Below are 14,031 nucleotides of genomic sequence, written 5' to 3'. Positions count from 1 at the left end.
AAATGCTTCCACTGAACAGAATAAAACTTCCAAGCTCTCAAACACTATGGTTTTAAATACCTACTTTCCTGAAAACTATTTCAGCTATTCATCCAAGCAGCCTGAAACATACCTTGGACTTCAAAAGGGGCACGGGATCCTTTTACAAGTCAACCACATAAGAGATTTTTTTTTTTTTTTCCCCCCACAAACAGCTCCAAATCCTTACCTTTCTGTAGACTATCATATTTGGAGAACTGTCCTCTGGGTCAGCGGTTTCCACAGTACTCGGATCAGTGGGTGCTTGGGCCATGTTTGCCTCTCGTTGGTCAGACTGCAAGGACAGGAGCAAAAGTCAGCATCACTCCAGGCTGCAGGGGAGCATGGCAGGGACACACGACTAGCTCCAAGGCAGAGAAATGAGGACGGCAGAGAGGGAACAACACTCCAGACTTCACACAGTGCAGGATTTTATCACACTGTGTCAGACAGTTAAATGCTTTGAACTGATTTGTCTAAAGCACAACGCCCCAAAAGCGAGGACCACCAAGTCGCGTACAGTTGTGGTTTGGGTCATCCCATACACACATTTCTGTGGAGCCACGTGGTGACCTTTCCTAGTCCAAGAGGTAACATTGCCCGTTACAGACACTGGCATTAAAGCTGTTTGACAAGCTCTATTTCTTTAACATTGGAAGTATTGAGATTTCCCATCTCAACATATTTTATTAAAAATTGAGACAAAAAAGTCTAAGTATGTTCACACATGCATAATTTACACATTCATTCCAAAAACACAGTTCCCCACTAAACTGCCTCCCTTATTTAAGGAACAAGATACTTTCCAATTCCTTTCTCTACCCACTTTGCACATTCCCACAGGCGAAAAAGTGCCCCAGCATATAATATACATACACAGCATACAATTATATGTATAATACAGCCCCAAGCCATTCTTGCTGTCAGTTATCAGCTCCCAAGGACAAGGCAACTGCCAGAATTGGACAACCTCAGACTGTACCCCAGCTCTGTCCTGTCTCAGCAGTGAAAAGGCTATTACTGTAACATGGCAGCTTCCACTGGAGCCAGAAGCAGCTGAGATATCCCTTTAATCAAGGGATAATAGAGACCAAGGTTAAATAATTTACATAAATCCATGTAAATTTACTTCTTTCTTATAAAGGATGCATGCACACGCACGACTGTGGGCACAAATGCATTTGTACATGCACTTATCAATTTTGAAACTCAGTAATATAATTCTAGCTCAAATTAAACAATATACATACGTATCACCTTTCAAAGGCATGTTCAGACCAATTTAGACACGACTTCATATTTAAAGGACATAAACTTATTTTAACTCCTATTAAACTCTCATATTTTCCTAGAAGCCCAAACACTGGACTGCTGTGCCAGGTCACGAGCTAAAAAGGAAATGGAATAAATTATCTAAGTAAAATTATTAGATGCAAAAAATTAAATAAAATGGTGAAGGGTAAAGTGTTTTAAAATTATAGCACTTTGAATGATTTACACTAATGTGCATTTTCACAGCACTTCTTAGTCATGATTTCAAGGCACTGAAGAATTAGGCTCTAGGCATCATCACTCAATTGAACAAAGTAGGTGGAGATTTTATGTAACTTTCTGAAGGCAACTACAAAGCAGAGTTGAAAGCCTATGTCAAGTCACACGAGTTTCAGCTTCACCTGCACTACATAAAGACCACGTTCACTCCTTACATTATATCTGAGATTATACACGCATACTTTAAAAGAAAGCAACTGCAACTTTTAATTGAGCAATGCTCCTTTAAAGAAGAAATTTCCAATTTCTAATCAAAAAGCTCTCTGCAGCATTACTTTGTTGCGCTTCACCCATTGCATTATTCACTTTGAACGTCCACGTTTACAAATTCTGTTGCTCTTGTTATACTGTCAGCTCACTGTATCTTCTCTGATACTTCAGGATTTTCCCCCATAGCACATCTTGAAGGTTTTCATCTACTCCAGTGCAACAAGACAAAAACATCTTGCACAATATGCAGTAGTGGCTGTCACACTGTTTATAGTAAGAACAAGGGAGCCACCAACTGCCTCTGAAGATCTACAAAAGGTACTCAATACAAATAAACCTGTTGTTGGAGGACAGAAATTTGCAAAAGTGCTTCCCACTGGTGGCCAGCATATCCTGGGTTTCAGTCAGGAGCAGCCAGACCAGGGCCGCTGTTGTAGGAGTGACAGCAGGATGGATGTCACAGGGGGCAAGGCTGGAGACAAGGCAGGACTGAGGTGCATCCCAGAGAAGAGACAAGTGTGGGCATCCCTTCCATGCAGCCTAGGCACTGCTGGTGCTGGGATGAGTCTTAGTGTGGCCCCTGGACCAGGAGTCCCCCACGGCCCTTGCAGAATTGTCAAGGCTCTGACCATCACCCAAGTTTCTTCTCTTTCTTTTAGACTGCTTTAAAAAAAAAAAAAAATGAAATCCTTTACACCTGTGCTTTTTAACATATGGGAGTTGAGTGGAGCCCAGCCCACAGTGATGCAGGACTGCTTCCCTGCACTCCTGCCATGCCAAAGCCTGGTTTTCAAACCAGTTCACAAACAGGGCATTCTCACCAGCCTGAGGATTGCGGCACTGATTTCACACCCCACAAATGCAGGCAAACCGCCAGCCACACAGCAGCAATACCTCTGACCAAGGAGCAACATCGGCAGAGCCACAAAGGAGCACCGCTCTGCCTCTGCCTGGGGACAGACCACCAGGGAGAAGGGTAGAGAGCCCAGAACCAGGGCTCCAGTGATGGACGCTACCTGCTGTGAACACAAATAAGACCACTCATGTTCAAAGTACAGGGTTTTTTTACCCTAATACTATGTTAACATGCTGCATTTGCAATCCTTTAATTAATATAATGGTATGTGAAAGTCCACATCTGACTTGCAGAGTTCTCTGTTAAAAAACAAACCAACAAAAACCCATAGCCTGGTGTGAAAGAATTGCAGGATTAAATTTTCAAGGGATCCTATTGAAATCTATTCTTTCTACACAATTTTTTCCTCACTGACAGCCCGGTCTACTCAAGATGCAAACAGAAAGTCAACCCTGTGTCACTAGACAGGTTAAAAAAGAGTCTGCCCTCTGAACCCTTCTCTAAGCACATGTTCGCGACGCAACAGCCAGAAGAGAATCCAGCTCACTCTTATACAGACATTTCAGCTACACCGGGATGAAAAGGGCAAAAATAAACATTTTATTCAGGTTTTTAAAAAAATTAAAAGTACTCAGTGCACAGCCTCCAGTTAAGAGCCTTGCCAATTACTATCTGAAGACTACCATCAGCTCCTTATTCCTACAGGCAGCTTACTGTTTTTCTGACAATAGCCACGCTTGCAGTAATCCAGACTCCTCAGCAGCAAAACTGACAAAAATTGAAAACCATTTGTGCTTGCCATTCTCTCACTCTGCCGCACACAAGGAGCAAACCCACGTTTCCAACTTCTTGTTTATGGATAACATGGCCTATGAAGCCTTTAAAAAAAATACTCCCAAAAATAAGCTAAAAAGAAAGCGTGCATTTGCCCCTTGCCGATTTTTCCTTTTTTTAAATTTTATTCTTTATTCTAGAACAGTTCTGCTTTTTCCTGAGAAATATAATCATACTGCACTAGGTAGACAGCTGTTGACAAAATGCACTGAATCACAAGAGTTTTATCTCTCTCTTATCTGATCAGGCTCCTCAAACTCTCCCAAAAACCAGAAGCTGCAGAGATATGGCTCCCATATGTTACAAAAGGATCAGTGAACTCCTTTGAACTGGAATAACCAATTTTAAGAATGCCCTAAAAAGCAAGAAAACAGAAAACCGTTTTTTTTTTTTACCACAGCTCACCTCTTTGGAGTTTATGATACAGGGGTTTAATAATAACATTTCAAAGACAACAACCTATATGTTTTTCTGCATAAACACTGTCAGTATTTAATCTCTATGTATATGTAAATTCAGTGAAAACAGCTAAGCAGTAAGAGCTTCTCCTTAATGTTCTAAAATACCTTGACTACTGTAAGAAAAGACTATTGTAAACAACACTTCTGTAAGAAAACTCTTACAGGCACAAACACCCATGCAATTCACAGAAATTAGCCCACAAAGGAGTCCTTATAGACTCTGGGTTTTATAGATAATAGAGAAAGAAATAAGTACAATGTTAGAAGAAATTCTGCAAAACAAGCTATTTCTCGAAAACATCACCAGCATTTAACAACCCAAATACAGGGTCATATTTAGACTCTAATCCTGCATTTTAATAAATAGCCAACTTAATAAACAAAATTCATAGTACAAAACATTTCTTGCACATCAGAGATAAAACGAAATAGTTTGTTATAATATGCATGAATTTAATCCTGGAAAACAGAATCTACTACATGAATCCCCATGAAAACGTCCATTAGCACCGTCCAGCTGAAATAAAATTTTGGGTGACAGTAAGTGGAAATTACCTTTATGCTATGTATTTCAAGGGCACCTTATCATTCACATGTAGTGCTAATGCCAAATCAGGAGATATTTGGAACTTTAGCACATAACCATAGAGTAAAACATAATTTCATGTCATTAATACCTAGTTAATTTCTAGTTAGTGAAACACATCAAGACTACATGACTTCTACATGCACAAGAAATCACATCACCACATGCCTTGCTGAACTGATAATTACCCAATAGCAAAAATCCCTACCTGCTTTGCTGGAATATTCAGACCTAATAGATCATGTTATTAAGGTGACAGGAGGGAAGAGACAAGGGAAAAAAATAATCAATCTGAATTCAATTAGTCCCCATTAATATTAAGTCGATATTTCACATCTATTACAAAAGTCTCTCTAGAATTGCACTGGAAAGAACAAAACTTGTAGCTCCATTTTCCTCTCCTGGTTAACTATTACTTCATTAAACTAGGACTTGGGCACGCCAAGCAAGGTGTGTGTACTAGAGGACAACGAACTACAGCAACCAGAAGATCCCCAGGTCCAACCTGGGCAATGCAGTCTGCTTTCAACCGGTGTAGCTTGGTCAGAGCACTGCACAATTCACCTCTACTCTTCCTTCAGAGGTAAACTCCTTTGACTAGTGAAATAACTTGCCAAATGGGAACCGATACAACATCCACCTGAATCAGACAAAAGCTGGGAAGACTGGAACTGAGATCAAAACTCCACCATCTTCTCCAGTATCCTTACTGGAGAGGAAGGGGAAATACTGGTAGTATACAGGGCACTGCTGACCACTGCGCTCAGCCAAACAAGACTCTGCAAGCATGTTCCCCTCCTCAGACTGATGTTGAGGAGGACACAAGGGCTAGTGAAACAGGGGCTGGGCATCCCCATGTAGGGAGCCATACCACAGTTAGTAGTGACAGACTGAAGGGTCTTGTGCCACTCTGGATACTGCAGTGCTGCTCCCCTGCATGCAGAAGCAGCAAGGAGAGTCTGCTTTCGATCAGTGAAGTACAGCTCCCAAAGCATCTAAAAATCCTTGCCATGACTGTTTTGGACATCAAATTGTAACTGAAGTTACTCTGAAAATACTTTCCCAGTGGAAGATCATCCCAGACCTTCTGCCCCTCCTTGCAAGTGCTGAGCACTGCAGTACTATCAACAATATTCAGGCTGTTGCCTTTTTTTAAGGAACCAAGTATAAACAGTCCTAGCAACTGCACTTAATGTTCGAATTTTTGCCAAACAAATTCCTCTTTGTTTATGAGAAAGCAGTTTTGTTTATACTGTGAGAATTCATGGATTTTAAAGGACCCTATTCCTCTTTTTGCTGAGGCTGGAGCTCACAGGGAGCCCCACGCTGAAGTACTGGAGCTCAATGCTTCTCTTGCTCTGCAACCAGCAGTATGAAAGATGGGCGCGCATCTAGGCATGGAAACAGCAGAGACTCTTTTGCCTCACTCTGCCAGAGCAGCAAGAAAGGACCCAATTCTGGGACATTCCCTTTTTCTTACCTTTAAGGAAACTGGGATCCTGATGAAGACTGGGGTTTCCAATTTTGATTACTCTCACGGAGATTTCCTAAAGGTGCGGTCTCCTTCCATACACTTACCTAAGTGCTTCCTGTGAAAAACTTGCCTCAAAACATCTTATAGCTATGTCTACATTTCCACACAGTACTAGGGCAGGAAGCAAGCTCCAGGCTCCTGATCATCGGCACTGCTAAACTGATGTTTTGCTCCCAGGTTCTCTTTCGCAGACCTCCAAACCAGTATGTGGACATAAATCTGGGAACACAGTTCTCACCCATCATCACTTCTTCCCAAGAGTCAGCGTGGATGACTTTACACAGGGTTTGACTTCCTGCTTCTTATCCATTCCTCCAGCAGTCTCCCAATAGATTCTGCAACCCCACACAGCCTCCCACCATGTCCCAAGTCATGTGACATATAACTTCATCCTTCTGGTGGGCTGCAGGACAATCTCACATTTTTTAAAACACTGTACTTGGGGAAAAAACCCACACATAACAATCACTGTATCTTCAGGCCACAGCAATACCATCTGGCGGCCAGAGGAGACCCCTCTGGCCAAGGATATGCACTATGGCCCCAGCCACCTCTTAGACAGGACTAGCTCTCACATGAGGCAATGAAAGCCACTTGTTTTCCTGCAGATAGACACAGTCTACACGTTTAAACTCTAATTACATGTAACCTAATGTGAGCAGCTGGTTTCTGTATGTACTCCTCTCCAATCACTTGCTGTTCCCAATCATGCATGTCCTTTATTAAAACGAGTAAATATTCACAGTGTGGCAGTCTAAGTAGAACATTGCTAACCAGGGATCACCAAGGCCTTGTACCACCTCCAAAAAAGGGCGCGCTCTGTGGTCTTGAGCAATTTTCTCTCCATCTGTGACGAATGCGGTAGTAGTCATTCTGTCACATAACTCTATAACAGAAGACACTAAGGATGGATAGTTCCAGTTGTGTTAGCCACAGGTGACCCGTCTCAGTAACCTGGCAGATTATCAGGCTGCTTCCTGATAAACGATGGAAGACAACTACCTTCCCCCCCTTTCCCCAGGGAGCCACACCCCATTTTGATTCTATATATTTCTAAATCTGCAGATATTTGTTGCATTTCGGAATGTTGAAAATACTGTCCACAAGTGGTTGTTACATCCAGGAAACCTAGGGGTGGAAGCCAAGACAAAGTAACTTTCTTGGCACCTGACACTGACTAGGTCCCAAGTTCCCCAATGCCCAATTAGAAGCATTCTCTCTCTCTTTTTTTTTTTTAAATAGACATACACACTACCAATGTTCTGGTCTGACCACCCAAGGTGTACTGGAAGCATTACTGACTTAAAAGGAAGACCTTTCACACTTTCAGAGTTTTCAATATATTATTTGACAGACAGATAAACAAGGTGAACAAGACAACCAAATAGAAAAATGGAATGGGGATGGGTGGTAGCAAATATTGACACACAAATTACTTATCAACAAGGCAAATTTTTCCCTTTATGAAATCAATTGTTGAAATGGGCACTTGCATACCAGATTTACTTTTAATGGATCAGAATGATGTTATACCCAGGAAGAAACTGCCTCAAATACCTCCATCCTTCTTCCAAAGAATTCAGAACAAAATGGAGTATCCACCTGTAATCAGTCTACCTTCCAATAAAAAAATACTGCTGTGAGTGCAAGAGCTCCTGGAAAGGCTCTGAGCCAACACACTGTTACCAGGGATAGCTACAGAGAATATAACAGCAAATATACACTGAATATTTAACTGAAACAAGTGTCAGTACTATACGGATTTAGAAATGCAAAGAGATAGATATAGCCCAACTTTGAACTTCATCTGAATTGGTGATCCTAAACTACTGCAGTATTTATAAAGTGCTATCAGTCTGCAAGGAGCAGTTGCAAAGGACAGCGCTGAAGCTGTGTGTTGCTGTTTTACAACAATGCCAACTTACTGGCCAAAATCATTCCCTGTGGTAAATGAGTAACTGCACTGATGATACAGAGCTTGAGGATAGACTTCTAATCTCCTCCAATATAAGTCCCTCTTCCTTGGATCAGTTAAGGTGTGCTCAAAGCATCTTGTCCATGAAGTTGGTCCGTCAAATACACCATCTCTGAAAGTGCCTTGTACTATACGCACCATAGAAAGTATTAATTACAACTACAGTAAGCTAATTCTAGCTGGTGGACTACATTTTCTATTTTACACTGTATCCAATAAGTTGAAAACAACTGAAGAAAACTGATTCAAAGAGAAAATTAAATGAGAAGCAGCACATACTAATGGATGCTCTAATACAGGCTTAGAAGAAAATCAAAATATTAAAATAAAAAAATACAGGCCCCAGTACCTGGGGGCCTAGAATTACTCCATCTAAACTCCCTGTTCCAAACAGAGCTTGCTAAAATAAATCTCCCTTCAAGTAGTCTAATGCAAGTCGATACAACAACCAAGACACCCCTGCATTGATTAGTGACTGCACAATCTCATTTAAAACACCCCAAGGTGCTCAGAGTTCTTGCTGGTTGTTCATTTTCAAGAGGATGGAAAATTGCAAGTACCCTGCAATCAAATTAAATGTGAAATTTGCTACCCAAAAGCACAGGAGCTTCTGAAGATGCAGCACCATACAATACCCTCGGTACAAATGAACACAACTGGTTGCATCCCGTGTACTTCAAGGACGTGATGCAATACACTATGATTTCACTGCCCTGCTGTTTATCACAACAACACACAGCCTTTTCAGATGCAAACTACGTCCAAATCATTTGGGTAATTGCCATGTAAAAAGCATCTAAGCCACTCCTGAATTAGCTAGCTCAAGTTCACGCACCCACACAGTGCAGCAGAGTCTACAAATCCCAGTGCAGCACTTCATCTACCCTGAACTCCACAATGCCACAACTGTACTATTATAAATACCAATATATGCTACATGCATTATAAATACTAATATAGTTTACTACTACTGCTGTTATACTATAATACTTCTATAAAGACAGTTCCTTTAATTGAGCTAATACGTGGCGATGCCAGACTACCATTACACTAGTGAAGGCATAATCTAAAACTAGTTGCTCATCAGTGACAGAGGCAAATATTATTTTCTCTTGCAAAGTGATAAACTAAATCACAATGAAATTAAGTGACTTCCCACGTTCACATAATGGATGACAGAGCAATAAATTGAACATATAAGCCCTGGCTTTCCAACCATTAGTTATCATTTGCTCAACACGCATCCCCATAGCGCAGTAGGTCTGTAGTAATCAATCTGAGGAGCTTTTAACTACTCTGTGAACCTTTCACCGCTAATGCCAGGTTCTATAAGCGCAGTGGAAAAGATGAAGTATTGTCCCTTTCTGCTGGGATGATGACTGTAATGTCTAATTGAAGATTCCTGGCAAAAATACAGCACTAATTCCTCTTCACCGTCTAACTACCTCATGGTCCCCACCACCCCCACATAGGTGAAGTGCAGTACCAGTGCCTTACCCAGATGCTGCTGAGCCTAGGAGCAGATAGCTGTTTCCAGCATGACAATGCAGAGCTCACGGGACATCAAAATGTCAGAAACTTATTGCTTACTGAAATTTTAATCTACTTCTCTTTCTCTCTCTCTCCACATTCTTTGCCATCAGCTACAGAAATGTTAAAAAATAGTATGAGATCTGATGTAACACAAGTGGGTAGCAGCAGTCTCTCTTGACTCCACAATCTTCCTAGAGCTTGACAACCAACAAGTAAAATACAAATTAGCTCCTCTTCACAGACAGAGCACAACAGCAGAAATTAGCTCATTCTCCAGTCACCACAATACCCTATCACTCCAGCTGGAAACAGTAACTGAAATCATGGAAAAGTCTTTTCATGGTAAAATTTATGTAGATTAAGAAAACACTACAGATTCACTAATATAATCCTTTAAAAACTTTAAAAGTCACTATATTATTCAAGGAAAATTGTAGTCAAACACAGTTTAGAACTCTCCATGATACATCTATTACTATCTTTTCAAGGGGTATAAACATACACCAAATTTCTCAAAGTACTTCAGACTGCGTGCATTCTAGCTACCTCTAAATCCCCATAAATCCACCATCTCAAGGACACAATGTGCGCACTGGTTTCCTAGCTGCTACGCAGAAAGTTAAGAGACAAAGAGCAGAGGCAGAAATTTGCAGGAAAAAAAGTTGGAGATGTAGGAACATAATAATTTAGTTCAGAGTATGAAGACAGATGTTCAACTATACATAAGTGCTCAAAGATGCAAAGAGGAAATTTCGTAGCCTGAGGAAGTCAGATGTGTAACTCCACCGGAACCAAGAACATTTCAATTCTGACAAGTAGAAGCAATATTCCTACCCTGAAACAGTCCAGAGCTGCTTGGGGAAGTGGACCTGTTTGTTCATACAACCTCCTTTCTAGAGACCCAAGGTGTGCTTGCAGAAATGTGACTGAAGCTCCAGGTGATGAGCACACACAACAGAACACCCGATCATAAGGGCAAAACTGCACTCTTTTAAGATTGGGCATGGGAAGAGCAGCTCACCCTCATTCTGCCACTTTACAACTGCAGGGTTTGATTTAGGCATCAAAGATATCCCTGGCTAGAGCCTCCAGCTTTGTTATCTCTCATTCTTGAAAAGCTAGAGACTCATATTGTTAATTGGGGATGGCAAAAAAATAATCACGCCGCAACACCCCTTTATTTCCATTAGGAAGCCTGACCGACACCACGGCAAGATTCAGAAGTTTCACCACAGACTACAGGATGACACACTGCAGCTATTTTGTCTTCCTGCTACTCCACATACAGCAGCTCCTTTTCTTTCCCTGCCATCTGCAAGATTGCTGCAGTCTGCTGGGACAGGGCTGCCCTCTCCTTTTCTCCCCTTCCTGGCTGCTCGAAGGGACGGTGACAGATCCTAGCATTTCCACTCAGCTTTCCTCCAGCTGCCTCAGAAACATTTACCAACACAGAGTTACTCCTGCAAACAAACAGCGCTCGGCTCATCTCTACCATACCAGTGGGCTCCACCAGAATTACATGCTAGACACTGAAACACCTTGTGTGGGGTTAGCAGGGAGGCAACTGCTGCTTTAAGAGGACACACCTTTTCCTCTTATCCTCAGGTGTCACTGATTAGAACAGTTATCTGCACTACCTGCAACACAGGGACCATCAGAGAGAAACTAAGGCAGGCAGTGTCAACAATGACTATATGCAGCTTCTTATTACGCCTTTTCGTAGAAGAGAAGGGTAGTAAGAAGAAACCAGAAAAAAAAAAAATCAGTCAGGTAGGTGAACAGCAATCTTTAAACATCTATTACTGATAAACCTCAGTAGGAGATGTGCAGCAAATAACTATTTCTTTCATCTGTTTCTGATCACTACTATAGTTCAAGATGGAAAAAATAAGGGCTATCTAAACTCCACTACACTTGCAGCCTGTTAGGAAAGAAAAAGGGACGTTTGCCATTAATTATTCTATTAGTCAGGTCATTAGAAAAAGGAATAGCTCATCTAAAAATAAAGTCAATAGCAGCTGAGCCTAAACAGTTTCTTCAGCATTTAACACACACATTCAAGCAATGAACACTATTATTCTGTGCTTGTAACCATATGCCCCCAAGTCAATAACTGCTCTTCAACATCTGACCTCTTTTTAAAGCAGATTTACAAGAAAGTATAGTGAAAGTGTTCCCAGTCAGCTGGTAAGAAAGTATTATGGATCATAACTACACAGCAAACAATTGCTAGTCCTTCCGATCTGCAAGATTAGGATAAATCCGTCATTGAATTAAAAAAAAAAAAAGAAAGAAAGAAAGAAATGGATGATAGCAAATATACACAACCTTCCACTTCAAAATAAACCCAAATCAACCTTGGAGAATATTTATATTTACGATTATATCAAATGCCTTAAATCCCTACAGCTTTGAACTACAGTTAACCTCTTTTGCTATGTTCTTCAGCAAGCAATTACACACAACACTATACCTTTACAGAGCGCTTTCACACTCACAGCTCTCAAAGCACTTCCCACAGAAACACACAAACACAAATGAAACACAGCTTTCTTTGGGGTGGGAAGCCACTGATATACAGTGTAATACGCCAACACAAAGGTGAGTTTTACAGTATGGCTTTATTTATCAAAGACAGATTTTCCTGCTTTCTGATCCCTACACCCTGGCAGTTAGCAAACAAAAAACAATCAAGAGCAACCATGCATGCCCATAATCTTTAATTTCAGGGAAGCGCCACGCTGCTCTATAGCACGCAGGCTACCATCGGGATGCCGTTCTAGCAAGCCCCTTGCGGGTCAGCTGAAGCAAACCCCGACTTACCCAGGCTGTCCCAGCAAGGGCTGTGTCCAGCAGTGAGAGCAGTGCCGGTGCAGACGGGACGACAAGATCAGAGCCACAGGCGTTGTCTGCTCTTGGTGCAGCAGCCCTGACTGCTATGATGCCCACACCATACAAGCGGCAGCGTACCGTTACCTATACAAAAACCTGCATCTTCCTCAAAAAAAAAAAAAAATACTTGAAGCTCCTTGCTGGCCCTGCAAACCTCTTCCTCTACGCCGTCGCAGCTAGCGACTAAGGAGATGCTTTTAGTGTCACAGGAGATTAAGGCTCTGGGAGGAGAGCGCCTGGCAGCTTTACTCGCACACACCGATCCGTCTTCACGCAAACGCACTTTGCCAGCGGATGAAAGTCTATTATTGCCATACGCTACCCAAGCGAAACACTTTCCAAGTTTTCCCACGGGGCACCAGCTCCCCCTTCAAGCCGTACCCCAGCGCTCGCTCGCTCCCCCCCCCCCCCCCCCACCCCGCCCCGTCCCTCCCCGAGGCCTCCCCCCGAAAAGCTGCGGGGTTTCAGAACCCCCCACCCAGCCCCGCGTCCCCCACCGAGCCCCGGCTCCCCGAGCACAGCCCTTGTACCCTGCTGGGACACCGCCTCCCCCGAAGCCCAGCCGAGCCCCGAGGGGAGAGGACAGCCCCTCTCCGCCCGGAGGGAGCCCAGGCGCCCCCAGCGCCCCGGGCCGTCACCCGAGCCCGGGCCCCCTTCCCCGGGGCCCCCGCAGGAGGGCGAACAGCAGCCGCGGTGCGCTCGGGGGGGACCCGCACGGCCCGGGAAGGGGCACAGTGGCGCGGGCCGGTATATATGGGAACACACACACACATATGTATCTATATATATAACACACGCACCGCCCTGCACCTGCCCGCCGCTACCAACTCGGAGCAAACTACCCGCCTCTGGGCCGCCCGGGCAGCCCCTCCCGCCGGCCGGGGCTCCCCTCTCCGCGGCGGGACCGGAGGCTACGGGGGCAGAACCGAGCGGCAACCGCTCCGCCACGCAAATGGGGATAAAGAAGGAAATAATGGGGCCAGGAGAAGCCGCTGCCCCAGCCCTGCCTGCAGCCCACTCCCATTACCTTAGCAACCGCGCCGCCGCCGTCCCCTGCCGCCCCCCCCGCTTCGCCTCTCCTCAGGGACGGTGGGGGGCCCGCACCATGGCGCCAGCCGGCGGGCGGGGCCGGCGGGCAGCCCCGCGCCTCTCCCAAAAAAGCCTCTCGCTCTCCTCAGGCCCCCTCAGGCTGCGGCGGGGACGGCGGCGAGGGCGACGCTGCCGCCGGAACAGCCGCGGGCAGGACACAACCGCGACGGCGCCCAGCCGGCCCCTCGCTGCCTCCGCCCGACCCTCCGCCGGGCGGGAGGGCGGGGGCGGTGGCCCGGGCGGGGCCGCGGGGGCGGTGACGGCCCCGGCCCCGCAGCAGCAGCGCCCGCTGCGGGCAGCCCGGGCCCACCTTTCCGCGCCCGGCACCAGGGGAAGCCACTTCCCCCTCCCCGGCTTGTATCGCCCCCCCACCCGCCGCCCCCTTGGCCGGTGAGGCGGGGAAACTTCCGAAGGCGAGTTAAGTCCACCGCGGCCCAAGCTGCCCTCACGGCCGGGAGGGCTGTGCCGGGGAGCGCTGTGCCAGGGCCCTGA

The 14,031-nt window shown here is 44.6% G+C and overlaps 1 protein-coding gene across 6 annotated transcripts in view; it reads right to left on the bottom strand.

The window, feature by feature from the left end:
- Nucleotides 1–13,778, bottom strand: part of RGS6 (regulator of G protein signaling 6) — a 292,576-nt gene extending 278,798 nt beyond the window's left edge. Inside the window, exons 1-3 of one of the 6 annotated variants that reach the window (XM_063331462.1) lie at nt 13,251–13,372; nt 12,382–12,546; nt 209–313 (exon numbers count right to left, since the gene is read on the bottom strand). In XM_063331462.1, the coding sequence (XP_063187532.1) occupies nt 209–292 (84 nt within the window). In that variant the 5' untranslated portion in view covers nt 293–313; nt 12,382–12,546; nt 13,251–13,372. Of the gene's footprint in view, nt 1–208; nt 314–12,381; nt 12,811–13,250; nt 13,373–13,477 lie in introns of those variants that run through there. The other 5 variants (XM_063331466.1, XM_063331460.1, XM_063331463.1 and 2 more) reach the window with 5 other exon arrangements.
- Nucleotides 13,779–14,031: the final 253 nt, after the last annotated feature.

Source organism: Chroicocephalus ridibundus, chromosome 4, assembly GCF_963924245.1.
Source record: "Chroicocephalus ridibundus chromosome 4, bChrRid1.1, whole genome shotgun sequence".
Taxonomy (NCBI): domain Eukaryota; kingdom Metazoa; phylum Chordata; class Aves; order Charadriiformes; family Laridae; genus Chroicocephalus; species Chroicocephalus ridibundus.
The sequence above is the reverse complement of the archived record's forward strand: the minus strand, read 5'-3'. Positions and strand labels throughout refer to the sequence as shown.